A 19,433-nucleotide genomic window follows, 5' to 3' on the forward strand; every position below is an offset into this window, starting at 1 on the left:
ATTTTAAACCTAGACTCTTTGCGGTCGAGATAATGTTAATGTTGTTATACCAAGTAACTCTCTGTACATAGAATCATATAGTTCTCTCACCTATATACACCTGCGAACTCTATATTACATAGCGCCTAAGTAAATACAAATTGTAATGCAATTTAAATTATAAACTAGAGACACAAACACACACGACTTTCATCATGTAAAAGAGCTGCGTGAAGAGCGCTAAATAAAACTGACTGAAGAATCAAATAATTTGAATGTTTTTTTATTTTTTATATATTTGGGAAGACTTAGTCTCTTTGGGGGTTCTCCTTGAATAAAATATATTTTCTACGCTCCAAAAAATGTATTCTTAAGAGCGTACAAGAAAAGATTTAACTAACCCTAAACAAAATTAAATACAATAAACTCTTACATCCATTTTACCACCTTTTCATTTATTTTATAAAAATACACATTGTTTCTACTAATTTCCACTAAATACAGCTATCTAAATCTAATTACTAAATCTTAGTAAGCTCCTATCTTTAGTGACAACCCACGCAGTTGGGAGGATTTCGTTCATCAAACTCACAAATACCAATGGCAAAGCGAAAGGGTTTGTGATCTGGCAATGGCTTCGGTCGCAAAGACGGCACCTTGACCCTGGGTATATACAACTCTTGCTCCTTGTATGCCCTAGTTAGCCGTAGATCCTGTTCGTTGAGATGAGACTCCACCACGGAACTATTGGTGATGGTTAGAGAGCTATCAATGCGGATTTTTGGCTCATCGTTGGGACTGTGACCGCAGCGCTTGCAATGGGCCAGCAGCTTCGCCTCGCTGAGGAACTCCAGGCGACAGAAATTGCAATGGTAATTAATGCCCTTGTTGTGGAGCAGAAAGTGGCGGTCCAGTTGGTGCTGGAATTCGAATTCATCGCGGCATTTGTGGCAGATGTAGAGGCCGCGGTTCTGGCGATGCATATGATAGTCCAGGAAGACCCTGCAAAAGATGTGGAAATAGAGAATTCCATAGGAAACCCTAGATGCTGCTCTACTTACTTGCTGGTGAAGACATCCCCGCACTTGTGGCAGTAAAACCAGCTCATCTTCCAGTGCTCAAGGTAGTCGTGCTTCATCAGAGCCACCAAGCTGTCCGTCTGATAGCCGCAGGCGGGCATGAAGCAGGTGAAGGCGTTTAGTCGCACCTGGGTTATCAGCAAATCCAGCAGGTAAAGGTCTGTAAAGGAGATATAGAAAAATAAAGAGCTGGTAAGGATTAGCTTGGGCAAGCCTGGAGCCATCACCCTACCGTACTCCTTGTCGGTGGTCATGTGCGTCTCCCCCAATCCGTATTCATCGTACATCATCATCGATAGATTCATGGCACTGTTGCTGTTGCTTCTACTGTGATTTACAATCCAATCTCCGGTGAAATTCATGCGGCGTGTGTACATGGCATTCTCCATATCTTCATCATCTCCATCCTCCTCTTCATCATTGCCATTCTCATCCTCCTCCTGATCGTACTTGTCCCAGAAAACAGAGCAGCCGCGGGACTGAGAACGTGTCCTGGAGGGCAGGGCAGCCTGACCGCTCTCCTCCTCCAGCTGCAGGATTCCCAGAGCCTGTAAAGATCAGCAAGTCAAGGTATTGCAGCTGAAAGTCAAGTTTTTAAGCACCCACCTCTCTCTTGGCCTGGCAAATGGTATGATGCAGCTCCCACTCGTACTTGGTGTCGAACTCCGCCTCGCACAAATCGCAGGGAAAGCGCTGGAGGTGCTTAGCGCGCTCGTGCTGTCGTTGACTAACCAGGGATTCGAACTCTGCGTCACAATGGCGACAATAGAAGATGCGCAAGGAACGCCTCACCCTGGGCGGAGTGTCGTCTTCCTCATCATCATCGATCCCCGCCTCATTGCGCACCCGGCACTTGGCACGCGGTGGCCGAGGCTGTGGCCTTCGCTTGCAGCAACGTCGCACGTGTTGGGCATAGAAATCTCGCCGAAAGTAGGTTCGTCCGCATTCCGGACACTCCAGCCGCGTGCGCCACTTCCAACCTTCAGCGGCTGCATTATGTTTCTCTCCTCCGGAATCCCCTACCGATTCGGTGGGCTGGGCGAGGTAAACCTCCAGCACGGAGCAGGAGGAGCGTGAGCTGCGTGCACTTGGCATCACGGCAGTGTTTTCCTGAGTGGTGGACACCTCGGCATCCGCGATGGGTGGACTTAGCATCTGTGTGGTGGTCGTCACGGTGGTTGTTCCACCGCCAGAGCGCTGCAGCCGTTGCATGCGCTGCATGAGGGAGCGCGTTACCTCCGAGTGCATATTCAGCTTGCAGACGCAGTCCACGCAAATGGCCCGCAAGGTGGAACGGATTACATCGGCCTGGAGGGAAGTGAAAATCGGAGATTAGCTAAAGCAATAGTAAAAAGTCTGGGAGTCTCACATGAATCTTCCAGTCCCGGCTCAGACGCCGGTGCATCTCATGGTTGGAGCGTAGATCCAAGAGAGCCGCCGTTTGCACTGCCCCACAAATGGTGCAATGAGATTCGTTGGCTTCGGCCTCTCGCTCGGAACCCGCCGATGCTGCCGGCGGCTGCTCCTCCTGACCAAGGCAACTGCCATTTGCTTCACTGCTGCTGCAAGCATCACGCATTCTGATTGGAAATGTGTGCCTTCAATCTCAAACTGTTCCGCGTCGCTCTAGAGGCATCTTTTCTCCTTTTTGTTCACTTTGGAAACAGAAAACTGCTTTAATTTAAGGAAAGCAGAAAAAGTTTGGTAAATGTTTTTAAAGAAATCGCTGCAGTGTGACCGTAGTGCGAAAAAGTAAAAGAATATATTTTGTATTTTCAATTTTTGTTTTATTAAAATAATTTTTTAAATATAAAAAAGGAGTGGTATGCACACGTAAAGTAAATAATGATTTTTCTTTTGAAATAAATAAATTCACGAAAGAAATTATTTTTAGAATAAGCTAGATTTATATTAAAATAAGGTATTTTTAAGGCTAATAGCTAGTTGCAATCTTTATATGCTTATCCCATTTTCAAATATACTAGATATAGGTATATACTTCTTAACAAGAAACAGGCACTCTAATATTTTCAACGCGACGAATGCAACGTGCTTTTTCTTCCGCTCGGTATTTTGCCAGTAAAAAACTATTCGAAATGGGCGTACAAGTTGTTCCAATTGCTCCCGGAGATGGTAAGTACCCGCCGATTGATGGTTTTTCACGGGAAATGCCCGAAAAACACCGGCAAACTTAACCTTAGAAGTGCATATAGAGTGCCGCTGCAAAAGTCGGAAAATTACCGTAGACACTATGGTCGTCTCGCTCACACACATCCATTTTTGTATTCCATGTACGCCCGCAGGCAGCACCTTCCCGAAGAATGGGCAAAAGGTTACAGTCCACTACACCGGCACCCTGGATGATGGCACCAAGGTAAGGATCCTTGTGTGTTCATGAGACTTCCAGCTAATAATTGATGTTTTCTTGTTCACAGTTCGATTCGTCGCGCGACCGCAACAAGCCCTTTAAGTTCACCATCGGCAAGGGCGAGGTCATCCGCGGCTGGGACGAGGGTGTCGCCCAATTGAGCGTCGGACAGCGCGCCAAACTGGTCTGCTCGCCGGACTATGCCTACGGTAGCCGTGGCCATCCCGGCGTCATCCCGCCCAACTCCACCCTCACCTTCGATGTGGAGCTTCTCAAGGTCGAGTAAGCGCCTCCTCCCGGTGGAGATATGTGCGTACGCCTGTGGCTGTGTATACCAACGGACGCACGGACAGGCGCACGCCCGCTGAGCCGAAGCAAGAACACCAAACACCGGAACCAGAACAATCCAGCAGCATTTGCCGAACCCAGAGAAGAGAGGAAAATATAAGGAAGAACAAAAACAAAAAAAAAAAACTCAAAAACCAAGCTCTGCACTTAGAACTAATTTAACCGCAATGGGTAACGCATATTCTACAAATACAAAATAAACATTTATTCAAGTCAATGATAACAAAAAAGGTGTTTCAAATGGTTATATTATTATTTATTTTTGCTTATGTGTCTTTTGGGTTAATTTTTTTAAACTACCAATGATGCTGGGGAGATTTCTTGAGACTAAGTTATCTAAATTCCTGGGAAAATATGTATGTATATATTTACTGTTTTCAAAATTGTTCTATTAATAGCCGAGGTTTCAAAACCCTTGCAGTTTGCAATTGGAGCATTGGGATTCGATCCATTTTGGTTAAATAAAAAGAAAATCTAACGGAGATAATAATAAACTAAAATCGAACTGAAAATATAACACCCTCAAAAGGGGTATTCAAATTTAAATGTTTATATCATCATTTAGGTCGGAAATGACTCCCTTACTGCGTTGCACACTTCTGATTAAAACTAATGAAGTAAATATAAAAAGTCTGCCAGATTATAAAACAAATGCAAACCTATATTTAAGGCATTTAAAGTAATTACATATTTATTTAAGACATTTCTTAAGTTATACTCCTGCTCATACATCGTCTTATCTACTCCTTGCCCTGATCCATTTTACTGATCCTAGTTTGAGTTGCTCTTGCAGACCTCTGCCATTATCTGGTCAATAATCGCATAACGCTCGTGCTGGTACTTCTTGTCATGCTTCAGCCAGTGGGCGCGCACCTTCTTCCAGCGAGCCATGTTGGCCGACAGTAGATCGGAGTGACTGGCGTTCTGGAGACGCTTGTCCTCCTTGGCGAACTCCAGACGCGGGGGAATGATGGGCAGATCCGTGCGTCTTGGCGCTGGCAATTGGGTGAGCACCTTGATTTCACCGCTGCGCAGTTTGGCAAGGATCTCCTCACCGTTGTCCTCGCGCTTTGGTATCTGTAGAGAGCCATCGGTGTTGAAAGCGGCCACGGCGGGATTACGTGGCTGGTTGGCCATCCAGGCGCGGCAAATGGGATACAGCGGCGTGTTCTCCTCGTACTTGGAGAGGTCCAGGCTGCGCTCGAACAGTCGCATCACATAGGATTCACCGGCACCCTTCACGGAGGCAGCACCGTTGTTCGCCGACTTCTTGTACAGCGTGCGTCTGGCCTTGATGCGAGTTCCTGAGGTGCCAGCCCCAGAAGTGGATGCGGCTCCAGCTGCCACTGTCTTGAGATCCGGCTCCAACTTCACCTGGTACTGGCGACGCTGCTGTTGCTGCTGGAGAAGCAGCTTCTTCGAGGGACGTCCTCGGATGGGCAGGTCCGATTCTACATCGTCATCTGCCTGCTGCTGCTGGCTGGTCTCCGGCTTGTGTTCTTCGCGGCGCGACTCCCGCAGGCGGAGGGACATCTCCTTTTTCTTGGGTGTGGTCTTCATTTTAGGGGCTTAATGCTCTTTTATTAAAAATGGTTGAAAAGAATTTCGAATAACAATTCAGAAATCAAACGTCACTGGGACGGTTTGCAGCACTACACAAGTGGCTCGTTGGGCAACACTGTCAAATACGCCATTTTAACAAAATACCACAGCTTTAAAAATACTAATTCATTTTCAAATTGAAATTTGATTTGCAAATTTCTGGCGCATGCAAAAGCAAAGAATGAACAAATAAATACACATTTTTTTTTAGTACTCAGCCAATTATAATTAAGACACTACTACAATACTACTAATATATACCGCAAATATTTTTCAAGTGAAGACGTGGAATATTTTAGTACATTTTCGCCGATCCGTTTGGTTTATTGCGTCTCGGCAGCGCTGGCCACACTGTTTTGTGATCGCGAGAAAGAACGACGTGAAAAATACGTTAATTAATAAGTTTTAGTGCGACAAATAAAATAATTAATTAATTGAAACTAAGCCAAACTCTCCGCTGGACAGTGCGTGGAAGTTGAGTGCGCGAGAAAGGCAAATCGAAAGCGAAACAAAGGGAAAAAACGAGCCAAAAAAGTGCAAAGAACGAGCGACAGAGTGAAAGCAACAAAATATTGAAATCACAATATTGAATGCCAGAAAACAAACAAAGGGAAGAAGCGGGACAACACCTACGGATAACAGCGTACGTGCGCGGAGTTTTAAATATTTCGGTGAGTAAAAGAGACAAGAAAGAGGATGCAAATTCTGCAGATTTCAGATTTTTGTTTCCCCTACTGACACACACACCTGCAAACTGCACTCGTGTGGGTGGGTGGCTGCTCTATGCAAATAACAAAATTGTGAAAAACAACACACACACATGCTTCGCATAGATCACTTTGAGATAGTGCAAAAATAAAAGCAATAAATAAACACATTTACACCAATGGAAACAAGTTGTGAATGCGTTTTTGATGAGGGGTAGGGCGGTGGGAGGGGCTCTCCAAAGTTTCCCAACATTTTACTTTTCAAATCAGTCTCTGCTGTGCGTTTTTTTATCTACTATTGCGTAGTGCCGCTGCCAATGTCACCTGTTTTTATGCGCTCTCATGCTCGCACTCTCGCGCGCTCGTTGTCCCTCTCTCTCGCTCCCACACTGGCCGTAGCTGGTTTTTATCTTGTGCCGTTAACACAGCCACTCGCCGATCTACGTGTCCCTTTCGCACGCTCACTTCGCTCCGTTCGGGTGCATGTGTGAGTGCACGTAACTGTATGCGGATGGTACGTAAACTACGTATCTATGTATGTTCGTAGAACGTACGTATTTCCGCCTGTGTTGATAACAGCAAAAACTCCGTTGAAATGGCCTTAATTCTTTTTGGAAATATGTAAACGAAACGTTTGGGTACATCCCCGTCTCACTCCCCCGTTCACGCCACCCACCCACTGCCCGTCTACCTTCGCATTTCTAATCGCAAAGTGCAAATATTGATTTTCTATGTGTGTGCTTTTAGATTTTTATACATACAAACATACATACCGCTATCAATAACAATAAGCGGTCATTGTTTTTGCTTCGGTTTAGTTTTTGTATTAAGGAAACAAGTTCACAAAATTTTTTGCACTTGTGCTGCTGTTCTGCCTTAAGTACTGATCGCTGTGTTGTTATTATTTTTGCTTCTGTTCCGCTTTGTGCCTTTGTTTATGCGACTCTTTTTGTTGTAATTGCGGGAATTTCCCGGCATTTGCAAAGTTGCTCCCACCAATACACACATCTGAAGGCATGTGAGTCTGAGGGAATCAACAATATCATCTCAGTATTTCCATCTCATTTATTTACGAAAGCTTTGTTTTTTACGAGAATTTTTTGGATCAGTCTTTGATAGATTGTGATTTAAATTTGTTTATATTATCTCGTTTTTTAAAGCTTGGCTAAATTCCCTTTCTAATTTTGGCTTTAATCGAGAGATTCTTGAATGTAGTATCTTTAAGGTTTCACTAAAAGCGTATTAGTATCTCTAAGATTGCATCGAAACCGCCTTGTTCCTATAATAACAATATTCTTATTCCTAAGATAACAATATTTGAAAATCATCGTTCTGTCTAATCTTGATCTGATGGATCTGATTAGTAAGAAAAATTATAAATTCAAAACATTTTAGATTATTGTTTTCTTTATAAATGGTTATAATAAAGTAACAGGAAATACTACAATATATACATTTATTCAATTTAATATCCCATAAGGCTGATATACTCCTGTGTTCGTACTGTAGACGTTACTCTGCCCTCAATGAAAACTTTCCCATGAATTTAAAATCTATCTTATCGCCATGTCGGTGCTGCATGGAATTGTGTTCAATTTTTTTTGGGAAGGGGTCGTATAAAATATATGGACTATAGTCTGTGTGTGTGTCGTCCCCTGTTGCGAGGAGGAGACACAAAACGTTGGCGATAAGGCTTCCCCCTCATGGCCCCACCGCCGCCGTCGTCGCCACACCTGTTGGGATTTGGACATAGCCTAAAAATAACTCCGCTTTGATTATTTGCACATTTTTGAAAGCAAAGAAAAAAGGCACCCCAGGCGTGTGTAAATAAATAAATAAATTAATGCAGGGGCTTGCATGGTCATTTTGGGGGACAGGAGCGAAAGGATTCCAAGCCTACCTACCAAACCCCTTCCAGGCAGAATGCCGATAGCGATCGCGATTCCGAATCCGATTCCCATGCCCATTTCCAATTCACGAAGAAGACGCCAATGACGTCAAGGCCTGACGTCTGCAGAAAATTCCGCAAAACGCCTCTTCAAATTATTGGCGAGGCAAGAAAAGCAAAAGGAAAGCAACAGCAACAACGGCGCGGCACCGAAATACAAAATAAAATTATTTTCGTTCCATTTTTCGTCTTATGGTATTTTGTGTGCTTGTGTGTTCTACTCGCTTCCATTTCATTTCATGTCTTTGCATTTGATTTATAATTTTCACAATTCCACATACTTTTCGTTGTTGTTTTCTGATCATTTCCCCAGTCCCCAGTCCCGAGTCGCAGTCTCTCAGTGAAAGTTGTTTTCCATGTCATTTACTACATCTTCTTCGTTCTGTTATCTCGTATTATTTTTTTTTTTGTCCATATGTTTTGTGTTCCGAATCCAAGTTGAAGGTGCGGGAAGTACTAGTACGTATGTCTAGTTCCTTTTGCAATTTATTTTCGTACAACGAAATATTTTTGGTAATTTTTTCGTTATTTATATATATATTTATTTCTTGACACGCCAGACAGGCGAGATTTCCGGTCAATATGCTCTGCATCGATACCTCCACGTCTTCGGGGTTCCTTAAAAACCAAACCCATGGAACTGACTGAATGGTTAAGCCTTCTGGTCTGGCGAAGATTTGATTGGTTTAGTAGTTTGATAGACACAGAGGGATTATAGAGGGCTTTGTGTTTGTTTGCTTGCAAATCAAAAAAGAAGAAAACTAAATATAACTAGTTTGGATTTTAATCAAAAAACTGATTTAATGTGGGAAATTCTAGTTGGTTCCAGCTTTTAACGAAAATTGGGAACCTTTTATAGAGGTTTTTTGAATGCTAAGACACACTTTAAGTTAGGTATCTTAAATGTATCTCCATAATTATCAGTTTATATATCCAAGTTTAAAGTTTAAGAATTTATTTATTATCTATTAAATTATTTAGCATTCAATTCCTAGCCTTATTAAAGTTTCAAGTTCTCAGTTGTCATTTCTCTAAAGATCTCGGGTAAATCTAAATGTAATCATTGGAAAATCCCATAAGACAGATTCTCATGTAAATCGGACAAAGAACACACGCCCTCATATGCATACCTACACTACCCCCCTCACCGTTCAATTTCAAAAGGCATTTTAATGAATGGAAATTTTGCCTTAACTAATTACAAGAGTTTTCCCGTTGTAGCCACCACCCATCGAATTTTCACTACCTCGCAATCCATGATACCTAAACAATATTGTGTGTGTGTGCTGCCATAATTTTAATGACTTTGTAAACTTTTTTTGGGTTTTTTTGTTTTTCAATTTGTGTGTTTTTGGCACACAGTGCGAACTTGTTTTTTTTTTTTTTGTTCTCATTGCTTTTATTTATTTATTTCTGTTGTTATTATGGCTCTTAGCAGGTTTTATGTTTGTTTTGCGTGTCCTCGAGAAACACACAAAAAATAAAATACGATATTTAGAAGAAGACAAATGATCTTTTTACCTGTGGAATATAAGTAAATTGTCCAAAAAACAGTCCGTTGCGAAAATATAAAGATTCTGATTGAGAAAATGTTTAAAAGAAACCAAAGTCCACTGATGAAGCCGATGGTAAACATGATAAAAATAATAATTAATTATTATACCTGGCAGTGTATTTTAATTAATTATAAAATAAATAAAAAACAAAAGCAAAACTTATACAGCGCCGGCCTTAGAAGCCTTGGGCTTTGGTTTAAACTTTAAAGCATTGTTTACATATTATATCTACCTCTTTTGCTGTCCAACCACGCATAAATTTTTTAATTTTTTCCTTCTTTTTTTATTTATTTTTTTTTAACTTTAGCAATTATTTTGCAAAGGTATATTAACGAGGCAATAATAATAAACCTTAATAGCTAAAATTTGACAAAAGTGGGAAATTTAATGGGAATTAACTTGGCTTAGGATTTCCGTTTATCACTTTGCTCTGAAATACCAGCTACGCACAGCTACGTATCTAAGCATTATTGTAGCCATATCTATCGCATTATCATTCCACATACGAAGTACTCTCAATTTCGTATATATACTAAAGGCTGCGAAAAAATATTTGACGTCGATTTCCGATTTTCTGGCTTGTGCATTCTGTGCTGCGTCTCGGTATGAGTGTATCTCTTCTATCTGCCCTGCATATACATATCTCTCTATATATCTATATATCTATCTGGCTAATTGTGAAGGTCGTTTACGTCTGCAGTCGATCGCCCCTGTATAATTGTTGTTGTTTGTCTGCCACCCGCTATAAAGAAAAAAGGAAAATGTGGGAGAAAAGGGGAAGGTTGGTGGAATAAAAAAAAAGAAGAAAGAAAGGCAGACGAGAGGCTGGCAAACAAAACGTAGCAATCGAAAGAGCACAGAAAATGAATTTTCATTGCCTTCCCCATCACACCCCCAGTTAGATCTCTTTTCCTCAAGAAATTCCTACCAAAAAAAAAAGGAGAATTTGTTTATATTTATACGCTAAATATTTTCAAATATCAGATCGCAATTTACGTGTTTCCCATACAAGCTCATCCATCCCGCCTATAAGTACACCGCAGAATAATGGTGGAATTTTATGGAACAGAGGAATTGTTTTCATAATTCTCTGGTCTGAGGTTTATCTTTAATGGCTTCTTAATATCCCCGGGAAACTCGAAAATGTCTGTTGTTATCATCGCCAACAAAAAAAAAAAATACTTTAAAATAAACAACGAAATGGGGACTGGAACAGCGAGCAGAGCAGCAGAGATATATATGTAAATTTATAATTTATTATTTATGTTTTGCAAGCCAATTTTAAAGGCGCCATCGGGCTATAATTTAAATGAATTATATACCATTGGTTATGTTTTTTTTTCTTTTATCACATTTGTGACATGATTTGGTCTGGGCTTATTATTTGTTTTTATTATATTTTTTATACCATATAGTGAAGAGGTATTTTAACTTACCGAAGGCTTCTTTGACTCTATTAAAGTACATGTTCTTGATTAGTATCACCAGGCGATTCTATTTAGAAAGAGAAAACAATTCTGAGAGACCAAAGACCTAGAGATATCCGTTATTTTTTATCGTAAGCCTTGAATTTCAGTAAATTTCAGTAATATTGGATGCAAATCTTTAGATTTATAAGACTAATTTTATGCTTACCAGGTATCTCAAAGTCGAGTCCACTCCCTCTTACCTTTCTTACTTGTTTATTTTGTCGCTGAGCTGCGAGGGCGGTTCTAATACTTGGCTAAGCCATTGGCTAATTTAAGCGATTTTCATTTGGACGCTGATGGACAGCCATTAAATGTTTATCCCCCTTGATGGGCTTTCGCATTTCCATTTCGTATTCTTTTTTATTAATTTCCCTCGTCTTCAACTCTTTCACCTCAACATATCATTAATTTTTGTAGCTTTTATTTCTCGCTTTTGTTTTCTATATGTACGAGGTAGTTTTTTTCTTGTTTTTCTTTTTTTTTTTTTTTTTGTTTCGTTTCAAATATTTCATTCAATTTTCGTGGATGTGGCTGTGTGTGTGTTGTGTGTGTGTGTGTGTGTGTGTGTGTGGGAAACACCCACACAAAAATTTATTTTTATACAAGAGAGCAAAAAAACAAAAAGGAAAGGAAAGAAAGAGCGCAAATTTCTTTTACATATTGGTATTGGTGTGGCAAAAATATTGAATGATTTAATTGATTCGTTACGGGCTCTTTTATTTGGTTACACCTTCTTTTTCCTAACCTACCTACCCTGCGTATGTGTAATGTACGTATACTTAATGTGATCACGATACCACCACCACCAGCACACAAAGTAATTAATTATTTGTTAATGTTAATGTTTCGGTGTGAAAAACAATTCCATTTCGCCTCTTAAGTTCGAATTTCAATATATTTTTCTTGTTTCGAGATTATTATTTTGTTGTTTACGCTCTCTGGCTCTCACAAACATTTCTTCTAGAGAGAAGAATTCGTTTGTATATTCCGTGAAGATTCTTAGGCCTTTCTGATATTTGTGTTTTGTCAGTTCTTCGCAGGCATTTAAAGCGTTCAAACGCGTTCGATCCGAGAAACCCGAACGAAATCGAAATAATACTTCTAGAATAAATCGCTGTGCGCGAGAACTGCGTGTGATTTTCATGATTAAACAAAAGAAATCAAAAAGGAATTTAAAACAATTATTCTTTAGTGTTTAAAAAGCAACTAAAAAGAAAGCTGGCAAAATATGAAATAAACATGAAAAGAATTCTCTAGAGGAGAAAAGTGGCAAAAGTGATTATTAAACTTCAGAAAATTAAAGCAAAAGCTAATTAAAAATAATTACTAAGAAATCCAGTGTACATTTTGTGATTAGAAAATTTACTTCCTCGAAAACCAAACATAAATAATATTCATTTTAAACAAAATTTATTTTAAATCCCTTATCAACTTTGGTAGAAAAATGTAAGTTTAGAATGGGGATAAATACTTATTTAAAAGTCCAATTGCTTATCTATATTAAACACTAACTAACCATCGATAAACAACAGTAGGCGGGGCGGAACGGATTATTTATCTCTAGCATCCTTGACAATGGCCCCGCGATTCGGATTTGCCGTCACCGTCGAGATATAGACAATATGGCACAGCGGGGAAGTTGTGTCATAAATATTTTTAAATATCCCATGTCATTTCGCGAAAGATCTCTTTGCTTATTATTTCCCAGCTTTTTTATTATTTAAAAAAATATAAAAAAATAAACCAAGAGGGCTCTTAACCCGCTTAGTTAATGTTCTAAATCGGGCAATGGAATAATCGATTTGTTTAGTGCCAAAAAAAAAACACCTGACTGACTGTGAATATTTCTCTTATAATTTCCACAGGTCTCCAGCTGTGACAAATGATGGCCTAAAATGGCGGCCACACCACCAATGCCGCCCGGATCCAACACCCACCACCATGTGAATGGGATCGTCAAGCAATCGAACGGCCAGGGGAACCACCTAACCGAGGCAATTAACCAGCACTTTCAGCGAAAGAACCAACAAAACCAAAAGCACAACCAGGCCCAGCACAACTGTAGCCCCAGCATAAATCCCAATCCGAATCAAAATCCAAATCCCAACAGTCCCGGCGGCAGTCGCTGTGGAAGCAATGAGCAGCTGGAGCTGCTGGAGCCACAGGAAGCCACTGCTGCCGCCGCCGGCAAGGCCAAGCTGAGCTGCCACTGCACCAACATTAGTATTATGCACCTCTTCCATGAGATGAAGCAGGAGTTCCCAACGATACCCGATGCCATAGTGACGCAATGCGTCAATGAGAATTGCCATCAGCGCGAGAATTGCATCCAGATGTTGAGGAAGGAGTTAGCCCTGCACCCCATCCCAGTGCAAAGCTATCCGGCCAAGGTGTTGCAACAGCAACAGCAGCAGCAGCAACAGATTAGGCCAGCCAAGCCTCCGACGCCGCTGAAGCCATCACGGGCAGCCCCACCACAGCCAGAGTTTAGCCAGAGCAATGGCATCGGTCCCGGCAGTCCGAGCTCCCAGGCCAATCTACAGCCCAGGCCACGACCCACCACCCTCAACCTGCAGCGGCAAATCAGCACGCAGCTGCAGCAGAAGATCCAGCAGCGACAACAGCGCCAGCAAAGGGATCAGCAACCCCAACAGCTGACGCCCACGTCGCTGAGTAAGCCGCTGCGCCGAGCACCACCTTTGCCGCCGCCGCCCAAGCCAAATCCCAATCCCAAGCCTGGCAGCTTCTCCAACGATTCCTCCTGTCTCACGAGTCCCATGAGCTCCAGCGAGTCGGAGCTCTCTCTCAACGCGGCCGTCTTCTTATCGTCACCAACGACGTCGGCGGCGAATACAGCTGCTACGGGAGCGGCGATAGCCACGGCTCAGCCACAGCCACAGCTACAACCACAACAACCCTCTCCAGTGCGACATCGTTCAGTCATTACGCTCCAGCCAGAGCCGCCGTACGCGCGCGATTTCCTCAGTAGCAGCAGTGGTGTGACGACAACGACGACACCGCCAACGACAGCCACGCCGCCGCTACCCTCACCCAGCTCAGCAGCGTCGCCGGTAGCAGGTGCTGGCGGACGTAAGAGCTTCACCTCGCTCAATCTCACCCTGCGCCAGCCAACGACAGGACCAGCACAGTCGGCCATCGACATCACTGCCGGTCCGGCGCCCAGTGGCCAGGGCAGTGGGATAACCTACTCCAGTGTTAGTTTTGACGCGCGTCGCGGAACTCACAAAAATTTCCAGCTGACGGTGACGGAAGAGGGCAGTGTCTTTAGTGCGGGTTGCTTTCGTCCCCGGGTTCCCTACACCGGAGTGGGCTGTGAGTCGGCGGCGACACCTGCTGCACCGACGAATCAACCGCCGCCGTCAGCCGCCACGTCCGCAGTGCTGGCAACCGATGGCCACGGCGACGAGATGCAGATGGATGTGTTCCCGTATCCCACACAGGCCCAGAATCACATAGTGGCCTCCAATTACAGCAACAACCATGTGGTTACCGACAACAACAATGGCAACGGGAGCAGCAGTGTCGACAGCAGTCCAACAATGCCTCTGTACGTCGGAGTGCTGGAGGAGTGCGATCGTGAAGGTGAGTTCATTGGGGGTTTAGCTGTGTATATATATATAGAGTAGGAATCTCTGGTCTTTAGGGGCACGTGTGCGCTGGGCAAGTGCCATTTTTATGACACTTTTCTATTGAAATACTCTAGAAGAAGGTATAGGGATTTAGGAAAGAGGTTTGCCATGACATTTCTTGGATTATATATAGTGGAATAAAGTCACGATATTAATATTTTTATCAAAAATATAGCAAACTCTAATATAAGGAAAATAAATTTTAAATATCTAATATATTTATTTTAATTTTTAATCTTTTTAATGTGGAGCCAGTTTCGAATATTACTCCTTCCTGCTTTAAGAATTTCTGTAGACTGCTTAATTTATTACTTAGCTATTTCTTTAATTCCTTAATAATAATAATTAAAATATACTCTAGTATCAGAAGGGTATTTCCATCTTCTTCCATTTCCCTTTTTGTACTCTCCACATTCTTGTTATTATTGTGCTTCCGAAGCTCCAAAGCTTATCGAACCAGCCAGACGACGTCGTAGTTGTTAGTTCGCTTATCAGGTTCGCAGGTTCTCGCCCAATATTGTTTACACTTGATAAGGAAATCGAATTACGCCCCAAAATAGAATTAGAGTGAAACGAGCGAACATTGTGCTGTCTTATGATACTTTAACATGGAACACATGCCAGGAGACAATACTGCCAAGGGTATCCCCCCCTGGGAATAGTGATCAGCTATATAAACACATTATAATAGATGAAAGTAAGCCAGATTGACGTCATGAAATACAGAGAAGAGACTCGTTCGGTTATCAGTATTGCATAGAGATATAGAGAATGATTATGGAATGGCAAAAGCAAACTGATGATGTGAATTGTGGGATGATTTTACGTCATATTTATAATTACCAAAGAATTTACTTAGATCTAAAAGCAAGAAGTGGTTTTCTAATATACCAAACAAGTATTACAAATAGTAAACAGTAACTTAATTAGTGTTTTAAAGTAAAATTTCACAATATTGTGAAAGCCAAGAGAACTTAACAAAGAGAAATGTACTAAGGCTTTTAACAGGCTTTTTCTAAATGGATTAAAGATATTTAAGGGGATTTACAAGCTTCATTAAAGATAATAAATCTAAAATATTTATAGACCTCCAATTAGTTAGCATAATTTTCTACTTTGTTGCACTTTGAATTGCCCTTTTTGCAAATGTTGTCTATATATTTATATATGTACGTGTATTGCTACGCCCACGCTTTCGGTGGATTTATAGATTGAAATGTCTTTTGTCTGGCTTCTCACTTTGGCCATGTTTTTCACCCATTTTCCCTGTCGCTTTTCCGCCACCGCTATCTAGAATTTGCTCTCTTGTTTTCTCTTTTTTTTATTTTATTTATACGCCTTGCTTTGACCGCTCTTTCTCTGCGAGACGTTCAAGTTCATGGCGAAATGTGTGGGAGAAAAGCCAGAAGAGAGAGAGAGAGAGAGTGAGAGAGGCGAGGAAAATCTCTGCCAATTGATTGCCACCAAAGTATTAAGTATACGCAGCGTGGGCCCAAAAGTCAGGCACTTACACTTTGACATTTAATCATCACGCGACGCGATCACGAGAAAAGCACTTAAAATGTCGTTCATGGAATTCGGCAGCTCTTAAGCTGCTCACAAGCGAATTAAAAGATCAATTAAGACAGCATAATGATGTGCGAATCTGGCAGAAATATCTCTTGGATCGCCCAGATCACAGATCCCTTGGCCCACTGCCCTGTTGTTTTTGTTGCTAGCTATTTCCGTTTGGAAAATCTATCAAGCGTCTAAAAATATTCAAAATCAAAACACCGCGGCAAATGCATCGCACAGACTCTTGTTTGTATTTATTTTTATTCTTATTTCGTACCTTATTTTTTCGTAGGAATAAATTATTATTAGATTGATTTTTGCTTGCGCATTTTCACTAAATTTATCTATTTAAATATAAGTTGCCTCTGGCCGCAGGAATTGCTTGATTATTTTTAGCAGCAAAACAGAGTAATAAAATGTGAGGTATTAGACAGTAAAAATATATAAATCTAGCTGCGGGGGGAAAATATTTGGAATTGGAAATGGAATTTGGAAATTGGGAATTGAAAATATCTTGCCAACTTGTTGCCAAGGCATTTTAAGATGAGGATGGCAAAATAGAATCAATAAATTGTTGCTGTATCGATATTTAAAGCGAAGACTGGTCGATAATTTAACATCAAATGCGATTAATCGATATTCTGAAAGTTATTTCAAACCATTTTCCTTCTTATATTGATATTTTATGGTAAATGCGATTTTTGTACTTTAATTTTCGATATAAATAATAAATTTTCGATATACCAAACTTTCAAAAATTTTCTGTATAATAAATATTTTCAAGTTTTTCCGAATTAATTAATTAAATTCCCTTTATTATGTATATTTTTCATTCTTTAGCCCATGCCGCCACCATTGTGCGTCAGAAACAGCGTCGCGACAAGTTGGCCAACGCTTTGAGGGACAACAAGAAGCGTCTGCTCGTGCTGGAGCAGGAGATCAATATCCTCACGGAGCCGGTGCCCGTTGGCGAATCTGAAAGACTGGATAGAGATATCAAGCAACTGGCTGAGGACTGTCAGCAGCTCAATCAGCTGCTGAACCGTATAAATGGTAAGCAACAAATCTCACCAAGCAAACTTTTTAAGGAATCGAAACTAAGGCTTCGTTATCTTCCCCACAGAACCCCAGGCCAATGACTCGGGCTCTGGCTCCGCACCCAATTCCATGAATCGCCAGAACTCGGCACCCATCAGCCAACACCAGCAACAACAGCCGCCGCCACGTCAGTGTCCAGGCGGTCGAACCCAGGCGCCGCCCAATTCGCTGCGCCTGCACTCGGTGCCAGCAGTTCCCACTACCGCGCAGCCCACACCAGACTTTGGCCAGCATCAGCAGCACAGCAGTGCGCCGACCTCAGCCTGCTTGACGCCCCAGCAGCAGCTGCAGCAGGAGGCGCCCCCAACTTATGCCCAATACTATCAGTTCCAGCAATATTTGCATCAACAGCGACAGCAGCAACTGCAGCAGTTGCAGGTGCAACAGCAGCAGCAGCAGATACTGCAGCAGCAACAGCAGCTGCAGCAGCGTGCGGTCACCGAGGAGGAGGAATTCCAGTCGGACTCCGATGCCGAGGCGGAGGAGACACTGGACTCGTGGGCCTGCAACATGTGTACATTCCGCAACCATCCGCAATTGAATATTTGCGAGGCCTGTGATTACGTGAGGATTCAGCCGGGTATGCTACACTTTGTACCCCCCGCTTCTGCTGCGGGTGCTGGCGGCGGGACTGGAGATCAGCAGCAGCAGCAGCAGCCGCCCCAGCAGCCCTACGCACTGCATACGTAACCCATCACAAAGTTCTCATAATGTGCTCGCTCGCTGCTCGCTTCCCTCCCTCCTGCTCCGACTGTTCCCGCTCAGTGCATGTTCCGACTTTGAAACTGTGATAGCATTTAAATTTACCTGGCGGCAGGTGCTTTAGCTCCACTGCATGGCTCAGCCCCGAAAGACACTAAAACGAAAGCGAAAGGACGTCAACGAATTGCTTAAGCGCAGACCTGTTTTAAATTATTTCCTTTTTGATTTATGTTATGTATGTTAATGGCACTTAATTTAGACACTAACTGTAACCACTAGCCTTAAGTTTATTATTATTTATAGCCACCTATAAAAGAGTAAATGAATAAAGAACGTTATTTAAATATTTTAACAAGGCTTAGCTGCTATTATTTATATTTTTTGTTCAAACTGTTGACTTTTTTCAGCGCCCGTTCTGAGTCGTGAGGACATACATATAACCCTCTCGCCAGGCGAAAATCGTGAGTATGAGCTGGGATTTATTTTTGATTTATGTTTCCTTTATAACACTTTACTTCCTTTTCTCATTGCGCAGGTATTATACACTCCTGGATCCTGTCATGACCCACGGCCAACCGCAAGCGCTCACCATGAGAGAACCTAGACAGCTCCAGAGATTGATACCTTACTTAAACTATATACACTACTCTATATAATATATATTGTATATATATGTATTTCGCTTTATTAATTTTAATTGTAAAGAGAAAAATATTTTCGCTGCTGGCAGCGATTTTAGCCTAATTTGATTCTGTAAGGAAAAGACTTTAGCAATGCCGCAAATCAACTGAAATCAACTAGCAAATATTAATTGTAAATCAACCGTGTACATTTTGTATATAAATATTTAATTATATCATTGTTTAAGGGACTTTTCTACAAGAAAATGGAAGTTAGAAATCGTTGTACGCTTTTCAAAAGCACCAAAGTATATTTAACGAAATTAAAATTTTCAAGTTAAGAGAATTGTATGTGTGTTTTCTAATGATTTTGGGAAAGCGGCTTTTAATGGGAAACCAAAAAATTGCTTATTTTATAATTAGAACAAGAAAGAAAGCTATTTTTGGCCAGTCAAAGTTTGTATACCCTTGCAGGTAACAATTAAAATATATCATAACTAAGCCAAAAATGCATTAATTTCGATTCGGAAAGTATTTTTGTGTTAGTTTTTATTTATTTAAAAAAACTGCATACCAAATTTAAAATTTTAAGAAATCAAAATTTTTGGCCATATTTGCTAATTTTAATGATGTAACCCCTTATCAAATTTCGCAAAAATGGCAAAAAATTCGATTTCCTTCTGGCATGTCTAGAAAGATTCCCCTGTTGATGCTGATCAAGAATATATATGGTTTATGGGGTCGGAAACGTCT

The 19,433-nt window shown here is 41.5% G+C and overlaps 5 protein-coding genes across 6 annotated transcripts in view; 3 read left to right on the top strand and 2 right to left on the bottom strand.

The window, feature by feature from the left end:
- Positions 1 to 19,433, top strand: part of cora (erythrocyte membrane protein band 4.1 like coracle) — a 103,091-nt gene that overhangs the window by 60,524 nt on the left and 23,134 nt on the right. The window lies entirely within an intron of this gene.
- Positions 414 to 2,801, bottom strand: LOC108082540 (zinc finger protein 33A). The gene is made up of 5 exons (XM_017177976.3): positions 2,428 to 2,801; positions 1,665 to 2,366; positions 1,291 to 1,606; positions 1,041 to 1,218; positions 414 to 981 (listed from the first exon to the last, which is right to left on the bottom strand). Exons 1-5 carry the CDS (start codon positions 2,635 to 2,637, stop codon positions 525 to 527), a joined length of 1,863 nt encoding a protein of 620 aa, XP_017033465.1. The 5' UTR covers positions 2,638 to 2,801; the 3' UTR covers positions 414 to 524.
- Fkbp12 (peptidyl-prolyl cis-trans isomerase Fkbp12) lies at positions 3,044 to 4,004 on the top strand. Its single transcript, XM_017178075.3, has 3 exons — positions 3,044 to 3,191; positions 3,362 to 3,432; positions 3,494 to 4,004. The coding sequence occupies exons 1-3, from the start codon at positions 3,101 to 3,103 to the stop codon at positions 3,710 to 3,712; spliced, it is 381 nt and encodes a 126-aa protein (XP_017033564.1). The 5' UTR covers positions 3,044 to 3,100; the 3' UTR covers positions 3,713 to 4,004.
- On the bottom strand, positions 4,415 to 5,430 carry mip40 (Myb-interacting protein 40). The gene has a single exon (XM_017178074.3). The coding sequence runs from the start codon at positions 5,332 to 5,334 to the stop codon at positions 4,546 to 4,548; it is 789 nt and encodes a 262-aa protein (XP_017033563.1). The 5' UTR covers positions 5,335 to 5,430; the 3' UTR covers positions 4,415 to 4,545.
- On the top strand, positions 5,713 to 18,716 carry Tab2 (TAK1-associated binding protein 2). 2 transcript variants are annotated; one of them, XM_017178018.3, is made up of 6 exons: positions 5,713 to 6,047; positions 12,922 to 14,659; positions 17,101 to 17,313; positions 17,384 to 17,938; positions 18,468 to 18,521; positions 18,596 to 18,716. In XM_017178018.3, exons 2-6 carry the CDS (start codon positions 12,952 to 12,954, stop codon positions 18,622 to 18,624), a joined length of 2,559 nt encoding a protein of 852 aa, XP_017033507.1. In that variant the 5' UTR covers positions 5,713 to 6,047; positions 12,922 to 12,951; the 3' UTR covers positions 18,625 to 18,716. The 2 variants fall into 2 exon arrangements, with proteins under 2 accessions (XP_017033507.1, XP_070139919.1); XM_070283818.1 differs by lacking the exon at positions 18,596 to 18,716 and having other exon boundaries at positions 5,716 to 6,047; positions 17,384 to 18,521.

Source organism: Drosophila kikkawai, chromosome 2R (assembly GCF_030179895.1).
Source record: "Drosophila kikkawai strain 14028-0561.14 chromosome 2R, DkikHiC1v2, whole genome shotgun sequence".
Lineage (NCBI taxonomy): Eukaryota > Metazoa > Arthropoda > Insecta > Diptera > Drosophilidae > Drosophila > Drosophila kikkawai.

Excerpts from the sequence above, each read along its gene's own strand:
- mip40 (XM_017178074.3), bottom strand. The coding sequence starts at position 5,334 with ATGAAGACCACACCCAAGAAAAAGGAGATGTCCCTCCGCCTGCGGGAG.
- Fkbp12 (XM_017178075.3), top strand. The coding sequence starts at position 3,101 with ATGCAACGTGCTTTTTCTTCCGCTCGGTATTTTGCCAGTAAAAAACTA. Across the intron at positions 3,192-3,361 it reads TCCAATTGCTCCCGGAGATG|GCAGCACCTTCCCGAAGAAT; the intron begins GTAAGTACCCGC and ends GTACGCCCGCAG. Across the intron at positions 3,433-3,493 it reads CCCTGGATGATGGCACCAAG|TTCGATTCGTCGCGCGACCG; the intron begins GTAAGGATCCTT and ends TCTTGTTCACAG.
- Tab2 (XM_070283818.1), top strand. The coding sequence starts at position 12,952 with ATGGCGGCCACACCACCAATGCCGCCCGGATCCAACACCCACCACCAT. Across the intron at positions 14,660-17,100 it reads GGAGGAGTGCGATCGTGAAG|CCCATGCCGCCACCATTGTG; the intron begins GTGAGTTCATTG and ends TTCATTCTTTAG. Across the intron at positions 17,314-17,383 it reads GCTGCTGAACCGTATAAATG|AACCCCAGGCCAATGACTCG; the intron begins GTAAGCAACAAA and ends TCTTCCCCACAG.
- LOC108082540 (XM_017177976.3), bottom strand. The coding sequence starts at position 2,637 with ATGCGTGATGCTTGCAGCAGCAGTGAAGCAAATGGCAGTTGCCTTGGT. Across the intron at positions 2,367-2,427 it reads GCCGGGACTGGAAGATTCAT|GCCGATGTAATCCGTTCCAC; the intron begins GTGAGACTCCCA and ends ACTTCCCTCCAG. Across the intron at positions 1,219-1,290 it reads GACCACCGACAAGGAGTACG|ACCTTTACCTGCTGGATTTG; the intron begins GTAGGGTGATGG and ends TCTCCTTTACAG.